Genomic DNA, 26,791 nt, shown 5'->3' with positions numbered 1-26,791 from the left:
GGGAAAAATGAAACAAAACAAAAAGCAACAAAAGAGCACACCTCATAAACCTCTAGCTATAAAACAAAAGCCACTGCTGAAATAAAGATCACATAAAATATTATACTCCATCCGTTCCTTCACAGTTGAGTCATTTAGTCATTTCCATATATGGTAACTTTTTTCTCTTTCTTACTTTACTCTCTCTTATTTTAGTCTCTCTACTTTATTCACTTTATACTTTATTCTCTCTACCTTTTCCTTTTTCTTACTTTTTTATCTATTTATTTAATACACCCAACGTTCCTTTCTAAAATTCCGTACCGAAAAGTTTCGCCTCAACTATGAAGAAACGAAGGGAGTAGTAATAATTACAGTAAAAGAAATATTTAACAAAAATAATATGTGAACTAAAAAAAATATAGATTCCTAAAGTATTTAATAGTTTGATTTGGTAATAAGAAGTAATATGATGGAATTGATAAAATAAAGAAAGAATGGTTAAAAGAAGTAATATGAATTGATAAAAATGTTCTCAAATGAGGCTTGATCTATGGACTTCTTAGTTAAAAGAGCAACAACATAACTACTAGGCTACTAACTTCAATATACACATTTATTGAAAACCCATATTTTTCTACACAGAGGGGGTAATTTTGCTATTTCCGACTCAACCCTAAGGGATATTTAGGCTCTCTGGGACTGGGGGCCGGGAAGGGGCGGTCGCCCCCTGGATCCGCCAGTGGCGACCAGCTACCATAGACCCCGACGTGAATTTTCTATTGTCGCCCTCCTTCCTCCGTTAGCTTCCGATAAATTTTATTTATTTCACCCCCCGTTTTAGGATCATGGATCCACCACTGTTTGAAATCATCCTCTGTCATGAACACCTAATTTCTTTTATTTTCAAAGGTCTCGCCAACCTCTAATGCTTTTAGGGGTACGAATGCATGCAAAATAGTTAGAATTACTTATCTCGTAGCGATTACTAATTAATAATCTTGTAAGTATTGCATGCGCATTAATTGTGATTATTAATTTCCGTATATTGTATTAAATCAAACATGAGAATTTAGACGTACCCAGCTGCTTAATAAGAACAACTTTTTTTCAACTAGTTGAATTGTATTAAGGTCATTGATTTATAATTAAATTATAGTAAACGATACGTATCAGATGTAAAATAGATTTTATATATGTTAGTTGTAGATTTAAATTAACTACTAATAACTGCCGTCGGCGGCATGGTGCACGATTTTTGCATTATTTATTTGTTTATAGTGTAAAAACTCATTCATAAATATTCAATTTATGTACATGGGGACACCGGACACATAAAGTTCCAATATCCCGTTAGCAAATATCAACTCGTGAATTATCGACCTCAAATTAATATATAAGTTGGCGACAACAGTTCTAGAATCACACCATCTGTTGTTTTCATACGATATTTGCACGTTTTTGTTCTGAAAATTTAAAATATGTTCTTTCTCCTCCAATTATTAATCCACCATCCAAATAAAATTTTAAATAATATCTAAAACGTCCATCATCTTGCTGTCTCATTTTCCTCCATAGATTTTTTGTTTAATAAATTGTCCAAGCAAATCTAACTTCTTTCTCCCCAGTCCATAGCTACCAATCAATATCATGGTCCCCCATTTTCTTCTTTTTTTTGTACTATTAAATTCATTAACAGTACAATACAATTATAAAAGAAACTTGAGAAAGCTTTATATGGCATAATAAATCTCACGTATAAATTCTACATATACAATTAGCTAGAAAAAAATGGGAGTGGTTAAAGATCTCCAAATCTCGATCATTTTCAGTGCTGTATTGCTCTACTCATGTATACAGATTTGTAGCAGCCATGTTTGCAACCCTTTTCTCCAAAAACACAACTCTTCCCTTTCCGGTGTGGTAAACGCTATGGCGAATTCAGCGGAGACGAAGAAGTGGATGGTGAAGATAAGGAGACAAATCCACAGGAATCCAGAGCTTGCTTTTGAAGAATTTGAGACTAGCTCTCTCATCAGAGATGAGCTGGACGGAATGGGGGTTCGGTATCAATGGCCGGTGGCTCGTACAGGTGTCGTCGCGGCCATAGGTTCGGGTTCTCCTCCGTTTGTGGCACTTAGAGCTGACATTGACGCTCTGCCAATCCAGGTATAACTTGATCAGGTGGTCCTAGGTAGTTTAATTAGTTTGAATTATGGAGTATAAGACAAACAAGCCCTTCATTCTTGGAAGGACTTGGAAAGAGGTCGAAAACACGAATAGAATGCGGATCAAGTTATATGGAATGATAACCGAATCGACTGGATCAGTTAGCAAATGTCGTTGTCACTTAATCAATGCAATCTAGCTCTCGCCCTTTCCGCCTTGCCAAAGTAATTTATAACTCTCAATTTTGCACAACTTTAACAGTAAAGCGGCAAGTTCAGGGTCGATCCCACAGAGAAGTTGGTGTGTCGAGTGTGTGAGTAGTGAACAGGGGGGTTGGCTGCTGCCACACTTTAACTTGAGAATTTTTAACTACTGGTTTTAATCTAGACAGAATTAAACTAGCTAGCTTGATCAATGGAAATTTAACTATTGGATCAAGTGAATTGCAGGTAATAACAGAAAAGTAAATGCGCAGATTAAAAGCGAAAATAACTTTGATTAAACTAAAAGCTGAGTACAACGTGAAATTTAAACTAAGCTAACACTTTGGAATCTAAGAAAACGGTAAAAACTGAGAAAAATCTCAGCGGGAAACTTAAGATAACGCTAACAGAAATGAGTATTCTGCAGCGCTCCCTTTCGGTCGCCCTTTAAACTAAGCTACTAACTAAGCTAGAGAACTGAACTAAACTAAGCTAGAGAGCTGAACTACGCTAAATAACTAAGCTAAGCTAAACTAGACGGAAAGTAAAGTCCCGGATGCCTTCTTGTGGTAGTACACCCTCTATTTATAAGCTCGATTCGGCCGCCAGCTGGATAACGATCTTGACAGAGAATATTCGCTCATTCTGAGAGTGAGCGACTCATTGATTGCTACGTGTTGTTATTCTAGAATGACGACGCTTTTTGGTAACAGATTCGTGACTCAGCTCCGTCCTTGCGTCTCATATTCCAGCACGTGTCCCCTTCTAGAACGTCGTCCTTGATAACAGAATGGTGCGCTATATCCAACTCATTTCCTCACGTGTTCTTCTTCTAGAAGCCAGCGGTCCCCACCTAACTGCTTGATCGCTCCCCCTTGATCAACTCTCCCGATTCTTGGCCTTTTATCGCCTTTTGTACTTGCTTGATCAGTTCGGCCTTGCTGCCTTGGTTAAGTGGTATTTCTGCACATTTAACACTTGTTTTGCGCGATAAACCGATCAAGTAGCATGTATATCACCCTTAAACCGATGCATGAAATGAGTCTTATCAATTCTACCTAATGCAGCTACTTTATGTAGTTTTTGTTGATTAGACAGTTGTTGGTTTGGTATCCATGGCCCATTTACTTTGATTAATTCTTAGTATAGGATGAATTCGTAGAAATAATTCAAGCTAATTCATTTTACTTTGATCAATTGTTTAATTTCGAACATGTCTATTTCATCCTTCAAATAATCAATCATATTTCATATCACTCAAAACAAACACCCTTAATGGTATAGTTGTACCTTGCAGACATTTGAATAGTACTGTATGCGTATGTGGTATAGAATCAACAGCTGAAGATCATATGCACTCTAAATTTATCAAAATATCCGCAGAAAAAAAAATTAAGACAATTTTATTCTTTTCAATGCTATAGGAGATTAAGAAATACAGTAAATATTTAACCCTCCATGTTAAGTAGAGAGAATAAAATAAGAGATATAAAAAAAGAATCATAGAGAAAAATTATACTCCGTACTATTATTACTTTTTGTCAAAAATATAAAGGCATGCGACTCTAACGCAGAACTGAGGGAGTAGTATTTATTTCAACTTGTAGTGGTATGTGCTGATTAGACTGTAATTTGCGTTGCATTCTCCTTACAATAACGTGATAATATAATGATACATTATACTATGTCACGTCACATACGAACGTTACCAAGTTTCAAATCATTCATTAATTTCCATCGAATTCTCATAACCAAAAAGAATCTAGGATCTCTAATTTGTAAAAATATGGTGCTTTAATTACAAGGTTTTTTAAATTAAGAGTCGAGTTAATTAAAAGTCGTAGCAATAAGCATGTAGGAATTGAGAGAATGGGAGCACAAGAGCCAAGTGAAGGGCAAGATGCACGCATGCGGCCACGACGCCCACACCGCAATGCTTCTCGGCGCCGCATCGATTCTGCACCAGCTCCGCACCTACTTGACGGTAAGAACTCAAACACATAAATTAAAACACTTTCTTTAACTGCGAGAAGCGATGGGAATTAATTTAGATGGCGCAGGGAACGGTGGTGCTGATATTCCAACCGGCGGAGGAGAGCGGCGAGGGCGCGAGGGAGATGGTGAAAGAGGGCGTGGTCGACAACGTCACCGCTATTTTAGGGCTGCACACCGTGCACGGCTATCCGCGCGGCGCCGTCGCTTCCCGCCCGGGGAAGTTTCTTGCCGGCTGCGGTAGCTTCAAGGCTGTGATCGGCGGCCGTGGAGATGCAGCCGATCACATCTTAGCTGCTTCTGCTTCGATTATAAGCTTGCAGAATATTGTGTCTAGAGAGACTCACCCTTTGGACTCTCAGGTACTACTTTCTACACACTTCCCCAATTAGAATTTCCTTCTCTTTGTGTATTTTTGTTTGAATGCGATTTCTTCTTAATAAGATCATGAACTAGACTCCATTGGATCTAGGATGAGATCGGGAATTGCAGAGAAGAGGAATGAGAAAAGATATTTTTCTCACTTTTACTGAATGAATGAAACAGTTCACAAAGATCACCATATATACCGTGGTGTATCAGTGTACAAAAGATACGAAGCACATAATCAAAACTCATAACTAAAACATAACTAGCTAATACTAACTAACTTGATCTCTTGCCTTCCTTCCTTCATGAGCTGAATATACATAAGTCAAATAGGCCCCCTCAAGATGGACGGTAGACGGTGGTGAAGTCCATCTTGGAGATCAAAGTTGCAAAAGGACCGGCTGATAATGGCTTGGTGAAGATATCTGCTAGCTGGTGAGAATTGTGAACATGAACTGGCCTAATCACTCCCTCAATTAGTTTATCAAGAACCGTGTGACAATCAATGTCAATATGCTTCGTTCGTTCATGAAAAACAAGATGTGTACTTATGTGGACGGCTGCCTGACTATCACAGTAGAGGGAAACAGGCAGCTGCACTGATATACCAAAATCCTTCAATAAGGCTATTATCCAGACCACTTCACAGCAGGCTAGAGCCATGGCTCTATATTCAGCCTCGGCGGAGGACCGTGAGACAGTGTGTTATTTCTTAGAGCGCCAAGATATCAATGAGCTACCAAGAAACATACAAAAACCAGAGATGGACCTCCTAGTGTTTGGGCATGCAGCCCAATCAATATCAGAAAAAATGCTGACTGTAGGTGAAGTCTTGGCAGAGTAAAACAAACCGTGGCCTAGAGTACCCTTTAGATATTTCAAAATTCGTTCACCTGCTTGCATATGGCCAGTACAAGGCTTAGAGAGGAATTGGCTTAGTTTGTTCACTGCAAAGGTAATATCAGGGCGGGTGAGATAAAGATACACCAGGCGCCCAATAAGCCTTCTATATGGAGTTGAGTCAGGTAGCAAATCTCCAGCCTCTGAATGTAAAGAATTCATTGTATCCATATGAGTAGAAGCAGGTTTGCACCCCAGCAAGCCAGCATCAGAAACCAAATCAAGAGCATATTTGTGCTGAGACACAAAAATGCCACTCTCATTTCTTGCAATTTCTATACCAAGTAAGTATTTTGGAGAACCAAGATCTTTCAACTTGAAATGTCATGAGAGAAAATCTCTGAAGCTGGATATCATGTGCTCATCACTACTTGCCACAAGAATGTCATCCACATAAATCACAACCCCAAAGTATATCTCTGAAGCTGGAAATCATGTGTTCATCACTACTTGCCACAAGAATGTCATCCACATAAATCACAACCCCAAAGTATGAGCCATCAAAAGAATGTTTATAAAAATATGAGTGATCTGATGGTGATTGAAGCAAGCCAAATCCAGAAAGAACTTGGGAGAATTTCAGATATCATTGCCTAGAGGCTTGCTTGAGGCCGTATATGGACTTCTTTAGTTTGTAGACCAACTGACCAGAGCCTACAGGTGCATCTTTCACAACTAGACCAGGAGGGAGAGACATGTATATTTCCTCTTCAAGATCACCATAGAGGAAAGCATTGTCAATATCAAAGTGAGCAAGGTTTCAGCCTTTAATTGAAGCCAAAGCTAACATGAGCTTCACTGTAGTCAGCTTAGCAACTGGAGAAAAAGTATCATGAAAGTCCACTCCTGCTTGCTGAGTAAAGCCTTTAGCTACTAACCGAGCCTTAAACCTTTCAACCAAACCAGCAGTTCTGAATTTGATCCTATACACCCATTTGCAAGAAATGGGTATTTTGCTAGGTGGAAGAAAAGTGATCAACCAAGTATTGGTTCTCATCAGTGCCTGCAGCTCTTCTTGCATTGCCAACACCCACTCTGGGTGTTGAGTAGCTTGTTTATAGGATGTAGGCTCAGTAAGGACAGAGAGAAGTATGATGAATTTTAAGTAAGGCTGAGAGAGTTTATTGAGAGAAAAGTAAGATGAAATAGGATACTGAGAATTTGTGGAAGAAATCACTGAATTACAGATGTAATCAGTTAAGTAAGTTGGAGTTCTTACTGTTCTTCCTGGCCTTGTTGGCTGTGGTGCAAGATCAGAAAGTTCAGAGGAGGTTGTGGCAGGATGGTTAGATTGAGGTAGAAGAGGAAGAGATAAATCAGTGGTGTGAGGAGAAAGTGGGGCAGTGTTTTCATTGTGAGATTTGTCAGTAGGGAAGGAAGATTGAGGCTGATGTGAAAGAGGAAAAAAAGATTCATGGAAAACAACATTTCTGCTGATAAAAATATCATGTGTCTCCAGATTCATGACTTTATAACCTTTATATTCAGAGGGGTAGCCTATGAATATGCATCGAGTGGCTCTTGGAGAAAACTTATTCTTGCCTTTATCCAAAGTGGAGGCAAAGTAGAGACACACAAACACCTTTAGAGTGCTATAGACAAGAATCTTATTGAAGAGAGGCTGAAATGGAGTGATGTTTTGAGGAAGAATTGAGGAAGTTGTTCTGTTTATAAGGAAAGAAGCAGCAAGTATACATCCCCCCCCCAAGAATTCTATGCCTAGATGAGATTGGAACAAAAGGCTCCTAGCAACATTCAACAAGTGTTGGTGCTTTCTCTCCACTCGAGCATTCTGTTGTGGTGTTTCCATACAAGAGTGCTGAGTGATAGTCCCATAGGAGGAGTATAAAGAAGTGAGGTTAAACTCATGGGCATTGTCACTACTTATGATTTTAAATCTTTTTGAGAACAGAGTAAGAATTGTGGAGAAAAACAGTGTTAGCACAGAGTTTACTTCAGATTTCTGAGTGAGAGGAAAGTCTAAACCAACCGGGAAAAATCATCAACTATAGTGAGGAAATATCTATAACCAGTGTGTGTAGGAGAGGAGAAAGGCCCCCACACATCACAGTGTAATAAATAAAAAATGACAGATGAAGTGTATGTGGAATCAGGAAATGGCAGTTTCTTTTGTTTTGCAAGAGGGCAGATTTGACAAGTGGAGGAGGAATTATTTGATGGAATTAAAATATCAGACAAAATGACGAGTTTATTCAAGGATGGATGGCCCAAACGTTGATGCCAAACATCAAGGCTGTCAGAGTTAATTGAAGCAACAGAACTAGAAATACTGGAAATAGCACCATTAGTATGAGAAACATCGAGATTGAGTCTTGTTTATTTCACTACTTTATGAACCTGGAAACTCAAAGATGTAAAGGTTGCCAACTCGGTTACCCCTCCCAATCACAGTCTCCGTTAAAGCTTTCTGGATTTAGAACCCATTGTGAGTGAATATGACAATGCATGAAGAATGTTTGGTGAGTGCAATGACTGAAATTAAATTGAAAGAGAATGTAGGCACTAGCAGGACTGATAAAAGAGTGATGAGAGGTGTAAGCAAGACAGTACCTAGGTGTGAGACATGAGCAGTGTTGCCATTAGGAAGATTCACAGAAGCATTTTGGATAGGTGCGGCTGAAGTTTGGATAGGTGCGGCTGAAGTCAAAAGAGATTGATCATGGCAAACATGGTGAGTAGCCCATGTATCTAGTATCCAAGTAGATGATCTAGAGCAAGAAGATGAAATGGAATTTATACAAGGAGAGAAGAAAACTGTACCAGAGAAGTTTGAAGGTTGGGCTTCAGAGTCAGATTTGTGAGTGATGGCTGGAGCTGAAGTGTGGAGTTGACTTCGCAAGAGAGCAACAAGCTGCTGATATTGATCCATGGTTGGAAAATTCACTCCATAAGGCATGAGAGCAGGGGATGCAGAGGAATTATCTTCAACACAATTCACAGATCTGTGCTGATTAGAATTCTGATTGCTAGAAGATGAACTAGCATAGAATGGTTTGCCTCTTCCCTTGCCATAACCTGGAGGAAAACCATGCTTGAAGAAGCATTTTTCAACCGGATGATTTGTCTTTCCACAATGAGAGCACAAAAACTTATTCAAACCCCTGCCATATGATGTTGCAGCATTAGTGAATGGCTGTTCACTAGGAGCTGAAGGATGAACAGCAGGAAGAGCTGAATTAGAGAGGTGAGATCCAGAGTTAGAGAAGTGAGATCCATCAATATGACATTGTCTCTCTTCCTGAATTACCAAGGCAAAGACCTTAGAAAGAGAAGGAAGGGGAATCATAGCCAAAATGTGAGACCGGATCTGAGAAAAGAAAGAGTTCAATCCAATAAGAAACTGCATTGTGCAGTCATCTTCCTGTTGTTTATTCCATCGTGTTGCACTGTTACAAGTGCATCTACCACAAGTACACCAAGCAATTGGTTGAGAATTTTTTAATTCATCATAAACGATCCACAAATTGGTGAAGTAGGTGTTCACATCGGCAGAGCCTTGAGAGAGATTCATGAGCTGCTAGCGAAGCTTATACAAGCGAGCTGAATCACCGAGAGAAAACCTATCCTTCAGATGGGACCAGATAGAATATGCATCATCGAGATACATTATGCTCGGACAAATCTGAGTAGAGATAAAATTACGCAACCAAGCAATGACCATGCTATTGCATCGGATCCAAGCTTGGAATAGCAGATCATCACGAGCAGGACGGAGGATCGAACCATCAATAAACACCAATTTATTCTTAGCAATAAGAGCCGTAGTGAAAGATCGACTCCAAGTAGTGTAATTAGAACCATCGAGCTGCTGTTTAACAAGAATCATACCAGGATTATCACTAGGATGAAGATAATAGGGACTCGAAATATCATCGGCTGCTTGATTGTTGCGATCACCACCACCACCTCGATTGCCCCGACCATTCATCGTGAAACAGGAGCGAGAAAAAGTATCGATCAGAAAAATGAGGAAATGCGGAAGAAAATTGTCACTGATACCATAATAAGATCATGAACTAGACTCCATTGGATCTAGGATGAGATCGGGAATTGCAGAGAAGAGGAATGAGAGAAGATATTTTTCTCAGTTTTACTGAATGAATGAAACAGTTCATAAAGATAACCATATATACCGTGGTGTATCGGTGTACAAAAGATATGAAGCACAGAATCAAAACTCATAACTAAAACATAACTAGCTAATACTAACTACCTTGATATCTTGCCTTCCTTCCTCCATGAGCTGAATATACATAAGTCCAATACTTCTCTTTTCTTGAGGTGGTTTCTGTGACTATGGTGCACGCGGGAGATGCAACCAATGTAGCCATGATTGCGGGAACGTTCAGAGCATTCGGCATAAATAGCATGTATGCACTTAAGAAAAGAATTGAAGAGGTAATTATTTCTAATTGTCATTTAAATTGTTAGATTAATTTGGTTAAAAGTTATGGCAGTTCTATGAAGTTTGAAATTAAATATACTATTAAATTAAGTCCTAAGTAATTTTTCGTTTTTCTTTTTTTACTATAGTGAAACAATGCCGCATTTTATATAAAAATTGAAACTTCTTGATTTAATAATTCGATTTTAAACTTCATGAAACTCATCAGAATTTGATCAATTTTTATGCTTTAAATAACTATTAACTTAAAATATATTGTAATATACTAGTAGAATAAAAAGAAAAGAAAAGTGGGACGCTTCCAAATGCTTTTTTTTTTCTAGGTTATAAAAGGTCAAGCTGCGGTGCAGCGGTGCAGCGCGGAGCTGGAATTTGACGGAGAAGAGCATCCGACGCTTCCGTCGACCATAAACAACGAGAAAATATACGAACATGTGAAGCAAGTATCATGGAATGTTGTTGGGGAAGACAAGACGATTTTGGCTCCAACGTTTATGGGGAGTGAAGATTTTGCAGTATACTTGGAGAAAATAGAAGGATCATTCTTGTTGTTGGGAGTTGGAAACGAAAAGGCAGGATCTGTTTACCCACCTCACAGCCCTTACTTCACGGTTGATGAGGATGTTCTTCCCATTGGAGCCTCAATCCATGCTCTTTTTGCTATTTCTTATCTGCTCAACCTAACTACCCCTTGCCACTTACTAATTTGATTTACTATTATTGTGATCTTCAACTATTTTGCTTCAATTATTTCAGTTATGCATATGCTTCATCAAATAATACTAACAATTGTCTATTTATTTTTCCAACTTTGATTCGCTCTCTTCACATGAATGAAGTGATGCTAGCTAGAAGCACAAGATATATTATAGTAGTACATATTATACTAGTAATTCGATTTTGCACATTTATAAAAACACATAGAGGAGTTATTGGTGTTTGTATATACTACAAACTTTGTGTGCATTTCGATTTTGCAGATTAGTTTTTTTTTTTTTGAGCAAATACACGAACCTACATAAACATTGTCTATGGTTTCCAACAACCAAATGATCAACGGTGATTGATCACATAGTTTTTTTATCAGGATAATAAAGCCTATATAGGTACACGATTCAAATTATTTCTTAAACAATTTTATGTGCAATGCCACTATTAATATCTCTATTCTAATAATATTATAAAAAAATAAAATATTTATAGTGAGATCATTATGAAATTTACAATTTTAGTAATTATGAATTTGTTTAAAAATTTATACTTTTACTAATTATTAAATAATTAACCCTAAATCATTAATTGACTTGAAAATACTAGTAGAAGTTATAAGTGTAACAACATAATTAAACAATCATTAATTTTTTTTATTTGATAGGCCCAAATAATTGGGCTAGTAGTGTAAGCCCACTTAATAAGCCCAACTTTGGTAAGAGCAACTGAGAAATGTTTGATGATTGATGTGTCGTCATCTTCATCTACTTCTTCCTCTTCAAGCGCCGTTCCATTAAATTCTATCCCTGTCTTCAACAGCTTCGCTCCGCCCAAAATAAACATACACCTAAACTAATGGTCTCTACTTCTGCGCTTTCTCTCTCTTCTCATCTAGAGGTACGCCATACATCTCCTCACTTCTACTTTAGTTAATCTTCTGAATTTTGTTTATGGTTTGATTTCTGCTATCTCAGATTAGTTTCGCTTTTAGAAGCAAACACACAACTCAGCTATGGACCCTCAGCTCCACCAACAGCTCTTCGCTAAGGCGCAGGGGGACGGATTTAGGCCGCCATTTTACTCTAGTTACCATCAATTCCGAACCATTAAGCTCTAGAAAATTCGAAATCAGAGCGGCGGCGGCCGGCGGGGGCAGTTCCAGGCGTAGCGGTAGTTCTCGTAGGGTTTACCAGGAATCTCAAGCGCAAACTCCCATTGCTCCGGTCACACAAGCTGCTTCCTACATTCTGCCTGCAGGCGCATTCGTAATCGCCACTTTCGGTATGCCTTTCGCGCGTTATGAGTGTTTACCTTTTTTTTACTGAGGTAGATGTTTTCGGCATTTATAATGTGTGTTGCTGGTTGTATTGGATTCCATCATAGCTTGCATCTTTTTGATTATTTGATTTATGGAGAAGGATACTTGTTTTATTTGTAGAATTTGGGGGAAGTGTAGGATTTAGGATACTTTGACCGATTTGCTTGCATTTGATGTTTTGTGGCAATATGGTATTTATTATTTGAGTTAACTTGATTTTTGTGCTGCTCCTTGTATAGCAGTATTCAACGCATTATGCTCGATTGGAGATTTTATCAAATAGTTAGTGTAGTAGCCACTGCTCTAGAGTTGTCATAATGTAATTTGTGTTGACCGTCTGAGGGAGTTATGTAGTTCTCAATTGGTAACTAATCTGTGCTTTCCAGCTGACAGTTTTATGGAAATTGGTGGAGAAAATTCTAGTGCCAAAATTGACTAAGTCTGTAGCAGAAGAGGATAAGCCTGCCTCTGGGGAGAAGTGGTCTTTCTCTCAGGGGATAAACTTTTTGTCACCTTCTGGTGCCAAAGTTGAAAGGGAATCCAGAATGAGATTAAATGATTTTGCCAGGGAGCTTAGATCATTTAGCAGCATTGACATGTCAGGTATTGGAATGTTTATTCTGTGTTCAGTTGATGCTGAATTTTCCACTATGACAAACCATTAGTCTAACACTAGACGGTGCTATTAGGTCGCAACTTTGGAGATGAAGGGTTATTCTTCCTAGCTGAGAGCTTGGCGTATAATCAAGTGAGAGTTTATTTAAACTATATCTTGTTCAGCTATAAATCACCTTGGTAGATTTCTGCCATTTACCACTCCCTACTTGTAATCTTGTATCATTTGCAGACTGCAGAAGAAGTGAGTTTTGCTGCAAATGGGATTACTGCTAAAGGAATAATGGCTTTTGATGGGATATTACAGTCAAATATTGCTTTGAAATCTCTCAACTTATCAGGAAACTCTATTGGAGATGAAGGAGTGAAGGTAGACTTACATAAGATAGCGCTATTTGTTTGGAATTATACAATTATTACATGTTAACTCTTATACGGATGTAAGTATATAATTACTCAATTTTGTTAATCTATTGAATACTGTTTGACCTAACCTCTTTCATGGTTCAAAGTTTTAGTCCCACTCAAACAGTTTTTATTTATTTATTTTTATTTTAGATTTTTTATTGTTGCAGTGTTTATGTGACATTCTGGTGAAAAATTCTGGTATTCAGAAGCTACAACTTAGTAGCAGTGCATTTGGAGATGAGGTTAGCTTACTTTTTTAGCCTTCGAAGATTTATTAAGATTCAGACATGTTCCATCATGTGAATACCTTGGTAACTGTCATGAAATAGCCTAATTTATCGTTCTTATTTTGTATGTGTAGGGAGCAAAAGCTATTGCTGAGATGTTGAAGAAAAATTCAACCTTGCGTATCATTGAACTTAATAACAATCTAATTGACTACTCTGTATGAAATTATATCTTGTTGTACTACACACAATCTCAGTTTGGGTCAATACATTGAGTCTTACCACTGATTCTGTTTGTATTAACTTTGGAAATGGAGGTAGGGATTTTCAAGCATTGCTGGAGCGCTTCTTGAGAACAAGACTATACTGTCTATATACCTCAAGTAATGATCTATTTCACCAAAAGAATGCTTAATATTTTTTAACGAATGCATAAATATCAAAGAACTGATGCCTGTTTATCTTCTCTTGGTATAGTTTTCTGTGAACATGCATTTTCTCCTTTAAGAAGAAACTTGTCTTCATTTGTGTAAGTATTTATTTTTGTTCTATTCCAGTGGTAATTATGGCGGTCCCCTAGGGGCATCTGCACTGGCGAAAGGTCTGGAGGGAAACAAATCCTTGAGGGTATATTTTTATAATTTTTCTTTGTTCGTATTGTCTCACCTTTAAAATTATGTCAGTCGTGCAATAATCTAGAAACAAGAAGACTCATGCACTGTAAAGATGCAACACCATATTCATATGAACTTTGTTCCCCTGGAAAATAAACCGCCTAATTTGCATAGACACGTGTTTGTTCCATGGACACATCATGTAAAAAGTGTGGTTGCTTGCTTATTTCTTGATGGAAATAAGAGTGGCATCTTATGTATTGCTATTAGTTACTGGGCATGTGATTTCTGTGATGAAATATTACAATGGGCTGTAAATGTGCATGACCAGTTTCCTTAAAAATTTTAGATTCATTACCAAGGTCAGTGTTTCACTGTAATTATCTAGGAACTCTATTTGCAAGGGAACTCTTTTGGGGACGAAGGTGTCATTGCTCTAATGTCTGGCTTGTCTTCTCATAAAGGTCAGTTGCAGCCACTTTCCATTCCTTCTGATGCGTACTGCAGCAGATCTGGCTTTTAATATGTTCATGCAGGGAAGCTTACCGTCTTGGATCTTGCAAACAATTCGATTGGTGCACGTGGAGCCTCTCATGTTGCTGAATATATAAAAAAGAGCAAGAGTTTGCTGCTGATTAACCTTTACATGAATGATATTGGGGATGAGGTAGTATTTCCAATCTGCTACTGAAAAAAAATGTAGTTGTGACCTCATGGTTTCACCCAATTCTTGCCAATTTTGATACAATATGTACTAATTGTTCTCTTATATATTTGCTTTAGGGAGCTGAAAAAGTAGCAGAGGCTTTGAAGGATAATCGTTCAGTTACAAATGTTGATCTAGTAAGTAAATGGAAGTATGGAACTCATTATGATCTGTGAAGTGACTCTATCCTCGAATATGTATGCTTGACCCCTTGTTCTCCTGAGTTTTTGTGATACTTGAATAACAATTGTGATTTACTTGCAGGGCGGAAATGACATCCACGCCAAAGGGATCAGTGCAATTGCTCGAATTCTGAAAGATAATTCTGTTATTTCTGCTGTGAGTTTCTCACCTTTTACTTCTCAGTATCTTAGATGCGATGTACATAATAAAAGCCATAAGTTCTGTTCCAGTTGGAAATTGGTTATAATCCCATCGGACCTGATGGTGCAAAGGCTTTAGCCGAAGTTCTTAAGTTTCACGGGAATGTAAAAGACCTCATGCTTGGTTGGTGTCAGGTATGAACTTATATATAATAGTCTACCACCCTTTTTGAGGATGTATTCGAATATACTGTATGGACAATTTTTACAGATAGGTGCAACTGGAGCCGAAGATATTGCAGATATGCTGAGATACAATAGCACCATTTCAAGTCTAGATCTCCGAGCCAACGGGCTCCGAGATGAGGTTTGGCTTATTAATGCTGTCATTCATTGTTCTTAATATGATCCCATACATGTTATCCCAACTAATAATCTCATGATCTGCAGGGCGCCATATGCCTTGCTCGCAGCTTGAAAATCGTGAACGAATCTTTGGTGTCGCTTAATCTTGGCTTCAATGAAATCAGAGTATGAAATACCTCTTCGAATATTCTGACTACATAGTGTAGGCTTGTGTCATTATTTTATAGCACCATTTCCCCCTCCTGATTCAGGATGAAGGGGCTTTTGCCATTGCTCAAGCGCTCAAGTCGAACGAAGATGTAAGGCTCACATCATTAAATCTCATGAACAATTTCCTTACCAAATTGGGACAGGTAATTCACGTTACATATTCATTCTTTTGAAATGGTCAAAGCTGTTCAATAATATATCAATAGGTAGCTTGAAATAAACCTGAAAAAACCTGCAGAGTGCAATCACAGATGCAAGCGATCACGTATTGGAGATGAATGAGAAGGAGCTTACTATTGTTTTCTAGATAGGAACATATAATTCTTTTTCCTTCTTTTTTTTTTTGAGGTTTCCATTTGGTGACGGTCTTAAGATATTAATCCATACTACTAGATAATACCTTTTCGACAAAATTAACTGGGATTATTTCAGTAGGGAAAACTATAAATTTTGACCACTTTATATCATTTTATTTTTGCTTCTTTATTGGTGTAATTTATGATTTTGCATGATTAAGAATTTACCAATGGGTAAAAGTTAGTGTTCTTTTTTCATTTTGGGGTGTTCACAACTATTATTTCCTTCCATTTTAGTAGTAACATGGGCAATTACTTTTTCCCACTTTCTCCTGTAGTATTGCTAGGGGAAGGTGGGGGGAGTAGTTTTTATCAGAGCCACGATAACATTTTTGTTGATTTCTTGGTTTTTTGGAGAAAGATGAAAATATATTGAAGATTTGCCATTTAAATGTGGTACATGTCAGAATTGGGGCGTAGAGTGTAGGCCTTGGTCCCCATGAGTATGGGGTCATCTAACGAACATTATATCATGACTGAGAATACATGCACCACATTGATTTTTTCAGACCTAACTCCAGCTGTTCGATGCTAAAGTAAAAATAAGTTGTAGTGTTTTTTTTATATGGAAAAAAATTAGAGTATTTCTCTTGAGAAAATCTCCCTCAGTATCACTGAAGTTGATCCATTTTTGATTTGTCTCAATCAAGATAACTTATTACTATAAATAGAATTATATATTTTTTAATTTTTTATTTTCTCTCTTATTATATTCTCCTTACTTAATACACAAAATAAAATTATATAAAATCTTGTACCACCTAATAAACGGATCACTGGAATAGAGGGAGTACAGTGTTTTTGAAATTTATTGCACTGAAGAGTTTTGTGATTATTAATGGAGAGCAAATTTTGCTACTCCTTTATTGCACTGAAGAGTTTTGTGATTATTAATGGAGAGCAAATTTTGCTACTCTCTCGTCTCAAGTTAGTTGAGTTGTAGTATCTTTTTTGGGTTATTTTAAGGTAGCTGAATAATTTTTTTTTTGATAAAAATATTATCTTCTCTCATATTTTACTCTCTCTTCTTCTCTTTTACTTTATTTTCTTTCTTATATTCTATTTTAATCTTTAACATTATTTTTTAAAATTTTGTTTCAAAAAGTACCTCTAACTATCAAGAGACTGAGGGAGAGTAGTTGTTTTATACTCCCTCCGTCCCCCAAAATTCGTCATCATTTGACCCGTCATGAGTTTTAAGAAATTTAATAGAAAGTGGGTTGAAAAAGTTGGTGGCATGTGAGTCCTACTTTTATATACTCCATCCGTCCCGAGCTACTCGCTCATTTCCTTTTCGGCACGGAGATTAAGGAATGAGTGTATAGGAAAGTCAAAAATGACGGCTATAGGTGAAAATTTTTACTAAAAATGGAAAGAGTGCAAGTAACTTGGGACGCCCGAAAAGGAAATACGTGCGAGTAGTGCGGGACGGAGGGAGTATTAGTTTTATAATAAAATGTGAGTGTGAATGAGTTAGTGGAATGTATGATCCACTATAAAAAATGGTAAAAGTGAAATGTGACAAATTTTTAGGGACGAACGAAAAAGGAAATAGGTGACAAATTTTCAGGAACGGAGGGAGTAGTTTATATAGATTTGGCGAGAGCATCAGCAGTGGCGGACGTCACAACGGAATTCCCACCGGCGTGCGGGAATTTCGTGGCAGACGTCCGTCATTGTGCGTGGCATGCATGGATACGAAATTCCGTCGAGGAATTCGCTGTTCTGCGGCGTTCCGCGGAATTTCGCGGGGAATTCCGTGCGGACGTCCGCCATTGCGTTGATTCCCGCGGAATTCCTGTTTATTGCATTATTGTGGGAAGTCCGTCGGGAATTTCGCGGCGAATTCTGCCACTGTGCAGTGGGAACTCTGTATGATATGGCAGTGCAGTGAAAAGTCCGTATGACATGGCAAGAGGTGTTTTAGGGAATTTCGCGGAGAATTTCGCCGGGAGCTCCGCGCCATTGCTGATGCTCTTATGAATATCATGAAACAATACGTCATTTGAGTTGTCTTCCATACATAAATTTATTTGGTATTCTGAAATAGTTGGTGCGATTTCAGAAGATTGTAATTCCAAAGTAAAGTAGTAGAATCCAGCTCACTGTCAGCTCACTGTCAGTTTGTAGAGCTGTCCTATCGAATTATTTAGGCCCATCCCCACTCAAATAAGACTCTCTCTTTTATCCATTGCCCTTCATTTAGTACTTCCAAATTTCTTTAATAGGAGTATTTAAAACATCATAAATATAGGGATAAATTTTAGAGACTCTCTTCACATACAAATTTCTTTAAATTTTAAAACATCATAAATATAGAGAGATACTCTATTTTCTCCGAAAATCGTCAAATATCTCACGTTTCCTTACTTATCTAGATGTATCTCAATAAATTATTTATTTATTTTAATTAATTTTAATAAGTAAATCTCATAAGTATCTAAGTAACTCATTTTACTCACAATAATTATAAAACTAATACTTCATCTATTTCCATCTAAGTTGAGCATTTTTATTTTTAGTAATTTGATTGTATGCAATATTGTTTTATGAGTTAAATGAAAAGTGAATAAACACAAGAAAAATAAAATATAGAGGGTAATAAGAAACGTGTCATTTAGAGTGTGACATCCAAAAATGAATGTATTATCACTTAGAGTGACACGAAAAGAGTATATAAAAGTAGAGTTCACATTTCAATAATTTTTGCAACTCACTTTCCTTTACACATTCAAATATTCCCTCTGTCCGTGAATAACAGTCTTGTTTTTTCATTTTAGTCTGTCCACGAATAGAAGTCTCGATTCACTTTTACTATAAATGGTATATAAGTCCCATATTCCACTTACTTTTCATTTAAAACTAATACTCCTTTCGTCCCAAAAGAGTATGAACATTTAGTTCGCCACGAGTTTTAATGCATAATTGGAAAAGTAAGAGAGAGATAGAAAGAAAAAGTTCTTAAAGTATTGTTAGTGGAGAATGAGTTCTACCTCATTAGAGAGAAAGAAGTTTCGAAAATTAGAAAGTTACTTTTTAGAAACGGGCTAAAAAGAAAATAGTTCATACTTTTCAGAGACGGAGTGAATATATAATTGAGACCTATAGTTCACTAACTTCTTTTCACCTACACTTCTCTACATTCCTTAAAACTCGCGACAGAAAGAAATTGGAGTCCTATTCACGGATAAAGGGTATAAACTTGTACAAATAAATTTCTTAAAACTCGCACCAATCAAATATGAAAAATCTATTGAGATAAGATGAAGTAAACAAAAGTGAGTTTAATCTTATACTCCTTCCATACCACCTCAAATGAGGTGAGTCTTTTAAGCACAATATTTAAAAAATGTGTTAGTAAATAAGGTAGGAGAAAAACTAATACTCCCTTCGTCCTAAAATAAGTGAGTCGCATGCTTTTTTGGGGTATCCCACTATAAGTGAGTCATTCCCTTTTTAGCAAAAAATCGCATCTCTTACTTTATTATCCACCTACTTTATTCTCTCTTTACTTCTCTACTTTTTCTCACTCTCATACTTTACTTTTTTTCACCTTATCTCTTTAAATATCAATTCCTTAAATCACGTGCCTAAAGAAAGTGTTTTGCTTATCTTGGACCGAGGGAGTATAAGGCCATCCACTGTACTTTTTTACTCCATCCCTTAACTAAGGGACGGAACCTGCAATGCTCCGTCACTTAACCGTCTCTTAATCGTTCCTTAAATTACCATTCATTCAATTTCATTTTTTTATTTTTTCCCCCACAAATTCAATTAAAAAAACACACTTCATTAAAATTAAAACAACATTACAACTAAAAATTCAAAAAAATAGAAAAAAGACATAATTAAAATCCTAAGAAATTAAAATTGACATAATTTAATTTTCTCCGTCAAAATTTTCCCAAATGTGCTCAATTAGATCCTCTTGGAGTTGGGCGAGGGCGCTAGAGTCGCGTGTCCTTGTCCGAATAGACAACCATTCTTGTACAGACGGATGCGCTCCACTTCGCGGTGGACTACTTGCGGTTGAGCTTCCGGGAGATTCGGGGTCGAACCAATTTCCCGCCTCGGGTCTTTCGTCTTGGACAATCATGTTGTGCAAGATTATGCACTATACATGATGTCGATCATGCTCTCCATGAACCACGAACGAGCCGGGGCTTCCCAAATCGGGTTATCGCAGAAGTAGTCGCGTACTAACCTTACGGCGGCTTCCTCCCGGTTACGGTGGATGTACGTCCGGGAGCGTCGTGGGGGCGGCGCGGCTTCCTCCGCCTCCCGGCGTCGATCTTCTTCAAGTAATTATTTCATTATTTGACGCATTTGCTCAAAAGGATTTATTAGTTTGAGTTGATTTGAGATGGAAATTGGAGTGGATATAGAGAGGATTTGAGAGGAATAGATGTGTGTTTGTGTGTGAAATGAGTATGAAATAAGAGTATTTATAGAGTAAAGAAATAAAAAAAAATTAAAAAAATTGAAATACGGCAAATAAAAACAGTAACATTACCGTTTGAATTTTTTTTTATTAAAATTCAAATTTTAAAAAAATTGAATTATTGAGTCATCGTGACAACGCCCACTCGCGGGCAGTGAGTGAGCGTCACGCATGCATCGGGAGCTCGCCACGTCCCCTCGGAGCGTGGCGCGACGTCGCGTCCCGCGTCACGTGGTCGCGGGCTACGGGACGGCATGGAGACGGGCTAGGGACGGAACATGTCGCTGCAACGCGTCCCGCGGCGGTCCGCCCCTTCGGAACGAAACGCGCGCCAATCGCCGGACGCGTATTGGATGCTCTAAAAGACAATATAAATATTGGTTTTTGTTAAACAAGAAAATGATTTATTTGCGGTGAAACGAGCTAAGGCCATCCACAATGGCGCCTAGCGCACCGCCTAGCCGAGCCCCGGCGCTAGGCGAACCATTGTAACCGCCGAGCCAGTTTCCGGAAAAAAAATCGCCTAGCGCTAGGCGATGTGTGGGCGCTGGGCGATCCGCTCGGATCACCCAGCGCATCGCCCAGCGGATTTTTTAATTTTTTTTATTTAATATTTTTTATGAAACTCATTCTTGGTTGTTTCTATTTTATAGAGACATGTGTGAATGTTTTATGTTCCTCTTTCGATGTGGGACAAACTCATTCTTGGTTGTTTCTCTTTTATAGAGACATGGGACAAACTCATTCTTGGTTGCTTCTCTTTTAAAGAGACATCCTTAAATGTTTTATGTTCCACTTTCGATATGGGACAAACTCATTCTTGGTTGTTTCTCTTTTAAAGAGACATCCTTGAATGTTTTATGTTCCACTTTCGATGTGAGACAAACTCATTCTTGGTTGTTTCTCTTTTATAGAGACATCCTTGAATGTTTTATGTTTCACTTTCCATATGGGACAAACTCATTCTTGGTTGTTTCTCTTTTATAAAGACATCCTTGAATGTTTTACATTCCACTTTCGGTGTGGGACAAACTCATTAATGAGGATGTTGTAATGTTATTTTAATTTTAATGAAGTGTGTTTTTTTAATTCCGTATTTTGTGTGATTGTTAATTATTTGTTTTATATAATTTTGAGTGATGTGACTTGGCTATAACTAGGTTATGGCTGAGCTATTTGCTTATTTTGATGATGTGGCAAGAGGATTTTTTGTATTGATGATGTGGTAGGAGGAGTTTATAACTAGGTTATGACTGAGCTATTACAGAGCTATTCCTATCGTGGATGACCTAAGAGCATCTCCAATGGCGGACGTCCGGTCGGACATCCGGTCGGACGTCGCGACGGGCGACCGGGACGTCCGCCATTGTGGCGTTTAGGGTCGGATACGGACGTCCCGTGAGGACGTCGGGTGTCCTCGAACGTCCCGGCGACGGGCGGGCGGACGTCCGCCATTGTGGCGTCCAGTCGGACGTCCGGTTGGACGTCCCGTTTTTTAAATTTTTTTTTAAAACTCTATATATACGGCTCGTTGAATTTTATTTCATTCGCACCACTTGTGTTAACAAGTTTCTCTCTCTACATCTCTAATTTCAAGTATATCTAGAATGTCTAGTGAAAGTGATAGCGAGAATGAGTTGGAGGTCGCTGTTGAAGGTGCGATAGAGAGGCTGCTACAACAGAGGTTGCAGCGGCGGCAGCAGGCGGCGGTACCTCGGCCGATCCATCGTCGAACTCAAGTACCCCGTGACCACATTGCTGCACATATTCGGTTGTATGCACATATTTTGGAGTCGCCGGGTCCAACAACGACATCAACGTTCTCCAGTCGTCGCCCCTGTTCAACGCTCAGTGCAATGGCGTTGGACCCGCCATCAGTTTCGTCGCCAACGGCAACCAGCATAATATGGGGTACTATTTGGCGGATGGAATATACCCAAACTGGCCCGTCTTTGTGAAGTCAATCAAGCATCCGCTCGGACAAAAGAAGACATACTTTGCTAGCCGTCAGGAAGCAGCGCTCAAGGATGTGGAGCGGGCATTTGGTGTGCTCCAGAGTCGGTGGGCGGTTGTGAAGGGTCCTGCACGGCAGTGGTATATTCCCAACATCGGCGATATCATGTACGCATGTATCATAATGCACAACATGATTGTCGAAAATGAAGCTGCGGAACTGACTCAGTGGACCAATGAAGATGATACGGGTGCAGGTCCAAGTCACGGCGTGGCCACCGCGAATGTGAATATGGGGGTACCTCATGGAGAGGTCGCGCGGCTGCGTGCATTTGCCGACATGCGGCAAACAGATGCCCATGTTCGACTTCAGCAGGATATCATCGAAGAGGTTTGGACTCGGAGGGGTTGACGTGATAATGTATGAAGTTTTTTTTATTAGTATGTAATTTTTTTTTTCGAATCTTGTATGTTTTTTCCGATGAAGTTGTTAATTTTTTCCGTTCGTATTCTCGGTCAAATTTTATTTCCGTAAATGTAAATTGTTTTATTTGTGAATATATGAATTTTTTTTATTGCGGGATGTCCTAGTGGGAAGGGCGGACATAGGAGGGGATGTCCTAGTGACGTGGCAGTGGGATGAGAAGTCCTAGTGACGTGACAGGAGGTGTTTTTGGGATGTCCTAGTGGATGTCCTAGTGGGATGTCCGCCCACTGGAGATGCTCTAAATAAAATACTCACTTGATTTGGAAATGACGGAATAATATTCACATAATTATATCGGCGAAAGTAGATAATTCATATCCCAAAAAATAAGATTTTAATACGGGACTGAGTTTGATTTATCCATCCAACTGGAATATTGCTGGATTCCCGTCACGTCACCCCTGTCGGTCTGCCATGCAACGCAACATCCGTACCATGGGATCATCTCTATTTAATCTCTTTCTTTCTCTTCAAAATTTTACCGGTGGTGTACCACTTAATTAACTACAAGTGCTATGAATGAATATGTTTCGTTTTTTGGCAATAAAACAAATGCAATTTTTTCGAAACAGTCGTGAACTTATTAAGACCATCTACAATAGGAATAGCCCAGTAATAGCTCAGTCATAGCCTAGCCACTGTCACATCATCAGTACTAAAAATCCTCCTGCCACATCATCAAAACAAGCAAATAGCCCAACAATAGCCTAGCCACATAATATTCACATCACTATTAACAAATATATACAAAATGAAATAATTAACAATCACACAATATACGAAATTTAATTTACGAGACATATACGGGAAAAGTTTAATAATAATACTCCCTCCGTCCCAAGCTACTCGCACTTATTTCCTTTTTGGGCGTTCCAAGTTACTTGCACTCTTTCCATTTTTAGTAAAAATTTTCACCTACAGCCGTCATTTTTGACTTTCCTATACACTCATTCCTTAATCTCCGCGCCGAAAAGGAAAGGAGCGAGTAGCCCGGGACGGAGGGAGTATTAAAATTTAAAAAAGTACAATAATTTAAAAAAATACATTAATTTTAAAAAAATACAATAATAAAAAGGAGTGCCAATTCACTCCTCGTCTCCGTCGTCGCCGCCTCCGTCGCTGCCGCCTCCACCGCCGCCGCCGCCGCCGGTCTCCCTCCGTGCCGCCTCCAACTCGTCCTGCAGGCTCATGAGCAAGGTTTGAAGCATGCTCTTCTCCACGGAATTTGTCGCCACCAACCATTCGACCATCGTCTTAATCAATTGAGCGCGCGTTTGGGCGCAAGCGAAGAATTTGAGATCCTCGGTGGATTGGCCAAGGGGGGATGCCTACTGGACCTCCTGGGAAGCCCCTGCGTTTCCTCCCCCCCCCCCCCCCCCGAAGTCCCCTGTGTCGGCGGTACCCCCCGGGCATCATCTGCATCCCGGGTGTCCATCCCGTTGGTGTCCACCCCGGTATCGCCGGAAACCCCCCGGGCGGATTCCCCCCGTTGGCATCCCGGAATACATCTGCTGCCACGGGTACATGTTGTAGTACCCGGGCATCTGACCCCATCCACTTCCCACGGGGATCGACGGAGTTTGTGACCCGCTACTCCCGGAACTAGGCTCGTTATTGAGATCCATTTCCCTTGTTGATCTTGTACAGAAATTAAGATAGAGAGAGTACTCGTTAAAACAAGTGGTGCGAATGAAAATGACGAGCAAAGCGTGTATATATAGTGTTTCGAAAAAAAAAAAAAAAATTCGCGCTAGGCGGTGCGCTGGGCGATCCGGGCGCTGCAATAGCGCCGAGCGGACCGCCCAGCGCTGCGCGGTTTCTCTCTCCATTCGCCCGCTGGGCGGTCGACTGGGCGGCATTGTGGATGGTCTAATGGAGTTAGAATCAGATAGAATGCAAGAGACTTGTCAAGCTCCATAAAAAGTCACAATTTTCCAATACTACTCCCTCCATTCTATGTTAATTGCACTATTGTTTTTGGACTCGTCATAAATTCCTTACACTATTTATAGTTTAAGTTAGAATTAATATCATTAATTAATATATTAGATTAAGTTAATAGCTACTTTATTAAGTGATGTCTCATTACACTTAAAATTTTAATTTAATTAAATTAAAAAATCAATTTAAATTTATGACCTAAAAAATCAATCTCAAATTTGCGAGTAAGATGGGAAAGAGGAGTAGTATATAACCTAAGCGTCATGTTAAATGGACGATTCATTTTCATACTGTATTTATACTGTACTCTTTATTAAGATAACCAAACACGCCTTTTTAGCGGCCCGAAATGACGCACTAAATGGACAAGACGCACCACGCAGTGTAGTACCTCGTACGTCGTGCTCCAAATCAACATTCCTACTAAATTATGAAAAAATAAATTGATGCAACAGATAAATGATTATCCAAATAATTTTAGTATAAAGTTTTTATTTATTTTACCCAGTGTCGGTTGCCGCTGATAACAATATCCAATATATGGAAATTCCATCGTTATCTGATGCAGAATTTTGCGTGTTCAATTTTTGTTATACAAGCAGAAGAAAACAAAAACCACTTACAGTTTTATTTTTATTATTCCTGGTTGCAATAAATGTTAAAAAGGACGATTTACTTGAGCTTTGTTCGTCTTTTATGCTCACGGTGTTTGTGATTTAATAATTATACTCACTCCATTTCTTTAAAAATTGAAAATTTTCCTTTTTATTTCGCTTCCTAAAAATACAAAATATAAAATTTTCTATTAGATAGAACTCATTTTGCACGTTATCTCTTTTAATTTACTAATTTTACAGTATCATATTAAAAAATTTATTTTAAGGATACGAAAACAACAAGTACTACTACTATTAAAATTAATTTGAGCGAACTACACTAATGACCTCTCATCTTGTCGAAAAATGCACCAATGGACCCTAAAAAGTTTTTATAGCCTATTTGGTCCCAAAAAATTACTTTTTTAGTAATTGACAGTCTTTTACATTTACACCCCTCCGCATTTGAAAAATCTCCTAAATGCCATGGAGGGCATTTTCGATATTTGGAAATTACAATTTTGGTACCTCTTCAATCATGCAATTATTTTGGACATATATAAAAGCACCTTTTACAACAAAAATATTTTCTTTTGAATTAATTCACTTGAATTTTTTAAATAATTACTTGAATAAGATATAGATTAAGCGTTATAATGAAAAAATTACTATAGTTCACTTTAATATTTTTAATAAAAAATATTACTTGTAAGAGTTCACTTTAATTTATGTTATATATAATTCACTTAAATTTTAATTATTATATTAAAAAAAATATTCTTCACTATACTATATATATTTTAATTAACGTAATTAAAATATTTATTATACACTTAAGTATACTAACATTTTAATATTTAAGTAACATTTTTAAATAAAAAATTACTATAATTCACTATAATAATTTTTCTTCTCAAAATTTAAAAATTTAAGTAAAATTTTTAAATAAAAATAAATCCCACAAAGAATTTTCTATAATTCACTTTAATATTTATATTTAAAAATGTTACTATTAAATATAATATTTTTTTTCTCAAAATATAGATTAATCTGTATAAAAAATATTTAATTTTAAAAATAAATAAAGCATAATTAAAACATATGGTTTTTTATTTAAAATTTTGAAATCATAAAGCATCAAATATTATTTATATGAAAGTATAATTGTCTTTATAAAAGAAAATGGTGATGAAAAAAAATTGAAAAAAATTAAAAAGAGAGTAGAAAGGTCCAAAATTCTCCAAAACTTTAAATATTCACAGTAATGGTGCCTAGGATTACTTTTGTCTTTTCGTACTAAAAATGATATAAAAAAATTTAGGGAGCATTGGTGAATTTTTATACAAGATGAGGGACGATTAGTGTAGTAGTTCACCGAATAAAAACTGATTAATGAAAATCCCAATTTTATGCGTGGAGCTAGATTTGGTACACGTGTGGAGATACACATACACGGGGGGCGCACCTATATAAATTTGAAG

The 26,791-nt window shown here is 37.9% G+C and overlaps 2 protein-coding genes across 4 annotated transcripts; both read left to right on the top strand.

The window, feature by feature from the left end:
* Nucleotides 1-1,724: 1,724 nt before the first annotated feature.
* On the top strand, nt 1,725-10,898 carry LOC121794762 (IAA-amino acid hydrolase ILR1-like 6). 3 transcript variants are annotated; one of them, XM_042193092.1, is made up of 5 exons: nt 1,725-2,148; nt 4,210-4,335; nt 4,412-4,705; nt 9,915-10,031; nt 10,389-10,898. In XM_042193092.1, the coding sequence occupies exons 1-5, from the start codon at nt 1,771-1,773 to the stop codon at nt 10,746-10,748; spliced, it is 1,275 nt and encodes a 424-aa protein (XP_042049026.1). In that variant the 5' UTR covers nt 1,725-1,770; the 3' UTR covers nt 10,749-10,898. The 3 variants fall into 3 exon arrangements, with proteins under 3 accessions (XP_042049026.1, XP_042049025.1, XP_042049027.1); XM_042193091.1 differs by having other exon boundaries at nt 10,362-10,898; XM_042193093.1 differs by lacking the exon at nt 9,915-10,031.
* Nucleotides 10,899-11,518: 620 nt separating this feature from the next.
* Nucleotides 11,519-16,018, top strand: LOC121797152 (NLR family CARD domain-containing protein 3-like). The gene is made up of 18 exons (XM_042195887.1): nt 11,519-11,646; nt 11,724-12,030; nt 12,461-12,670; nt 12,757-12,815; nt 12,915-13,052; nt 13,258-13,332; nt 13,452-13,535; nt 13,639-13,700; nt 13,875-13,944; nt 14,320-14,395; nt 14,468-14,598; nt 14,715-14,774; nt 14,902-14,976; nt 15,051-15,155; nt 15,232-15,327; nt 15,411-15,491; nt 15,578-15,679; nt 15,775-16,018. The coding sequence occupies exons 1-18, from the start codon at nt 11,605-11,607 to the stop codon at nt 15,841-15,843; spliced, it is 1,842 nt and encodes a 613-aa protein (XP_042051821.1). The 5' UTR covers nt 11,519-11,604; the 3' UTR covers nt 15,844-16,018.
* Nucleotides 16,019-26,791: the final 10,773 nt, after the last annotated feature.

Source organism: Salvia splendens, chromosome 3 (genome assembly GCF_004379255.2).
Source record: "Salvia splendens isolate huo1 chromosome 3, SspV2, whole genome shotgun sequence".
In the NCBI taxonomy this organism is placed as follows: domain Eukaryota; kingdom Viridiplantae; phylum Streptophyta; class Magnoliopsida; order Lamiales; family Lamiaceae; genus Salvia; species Salvia splendens.
The sequence above is the reverse complement of the archived record's forward strand: the minus strand, read 5'-3'. Positions and strand labels throughout refer to the sequence as shown.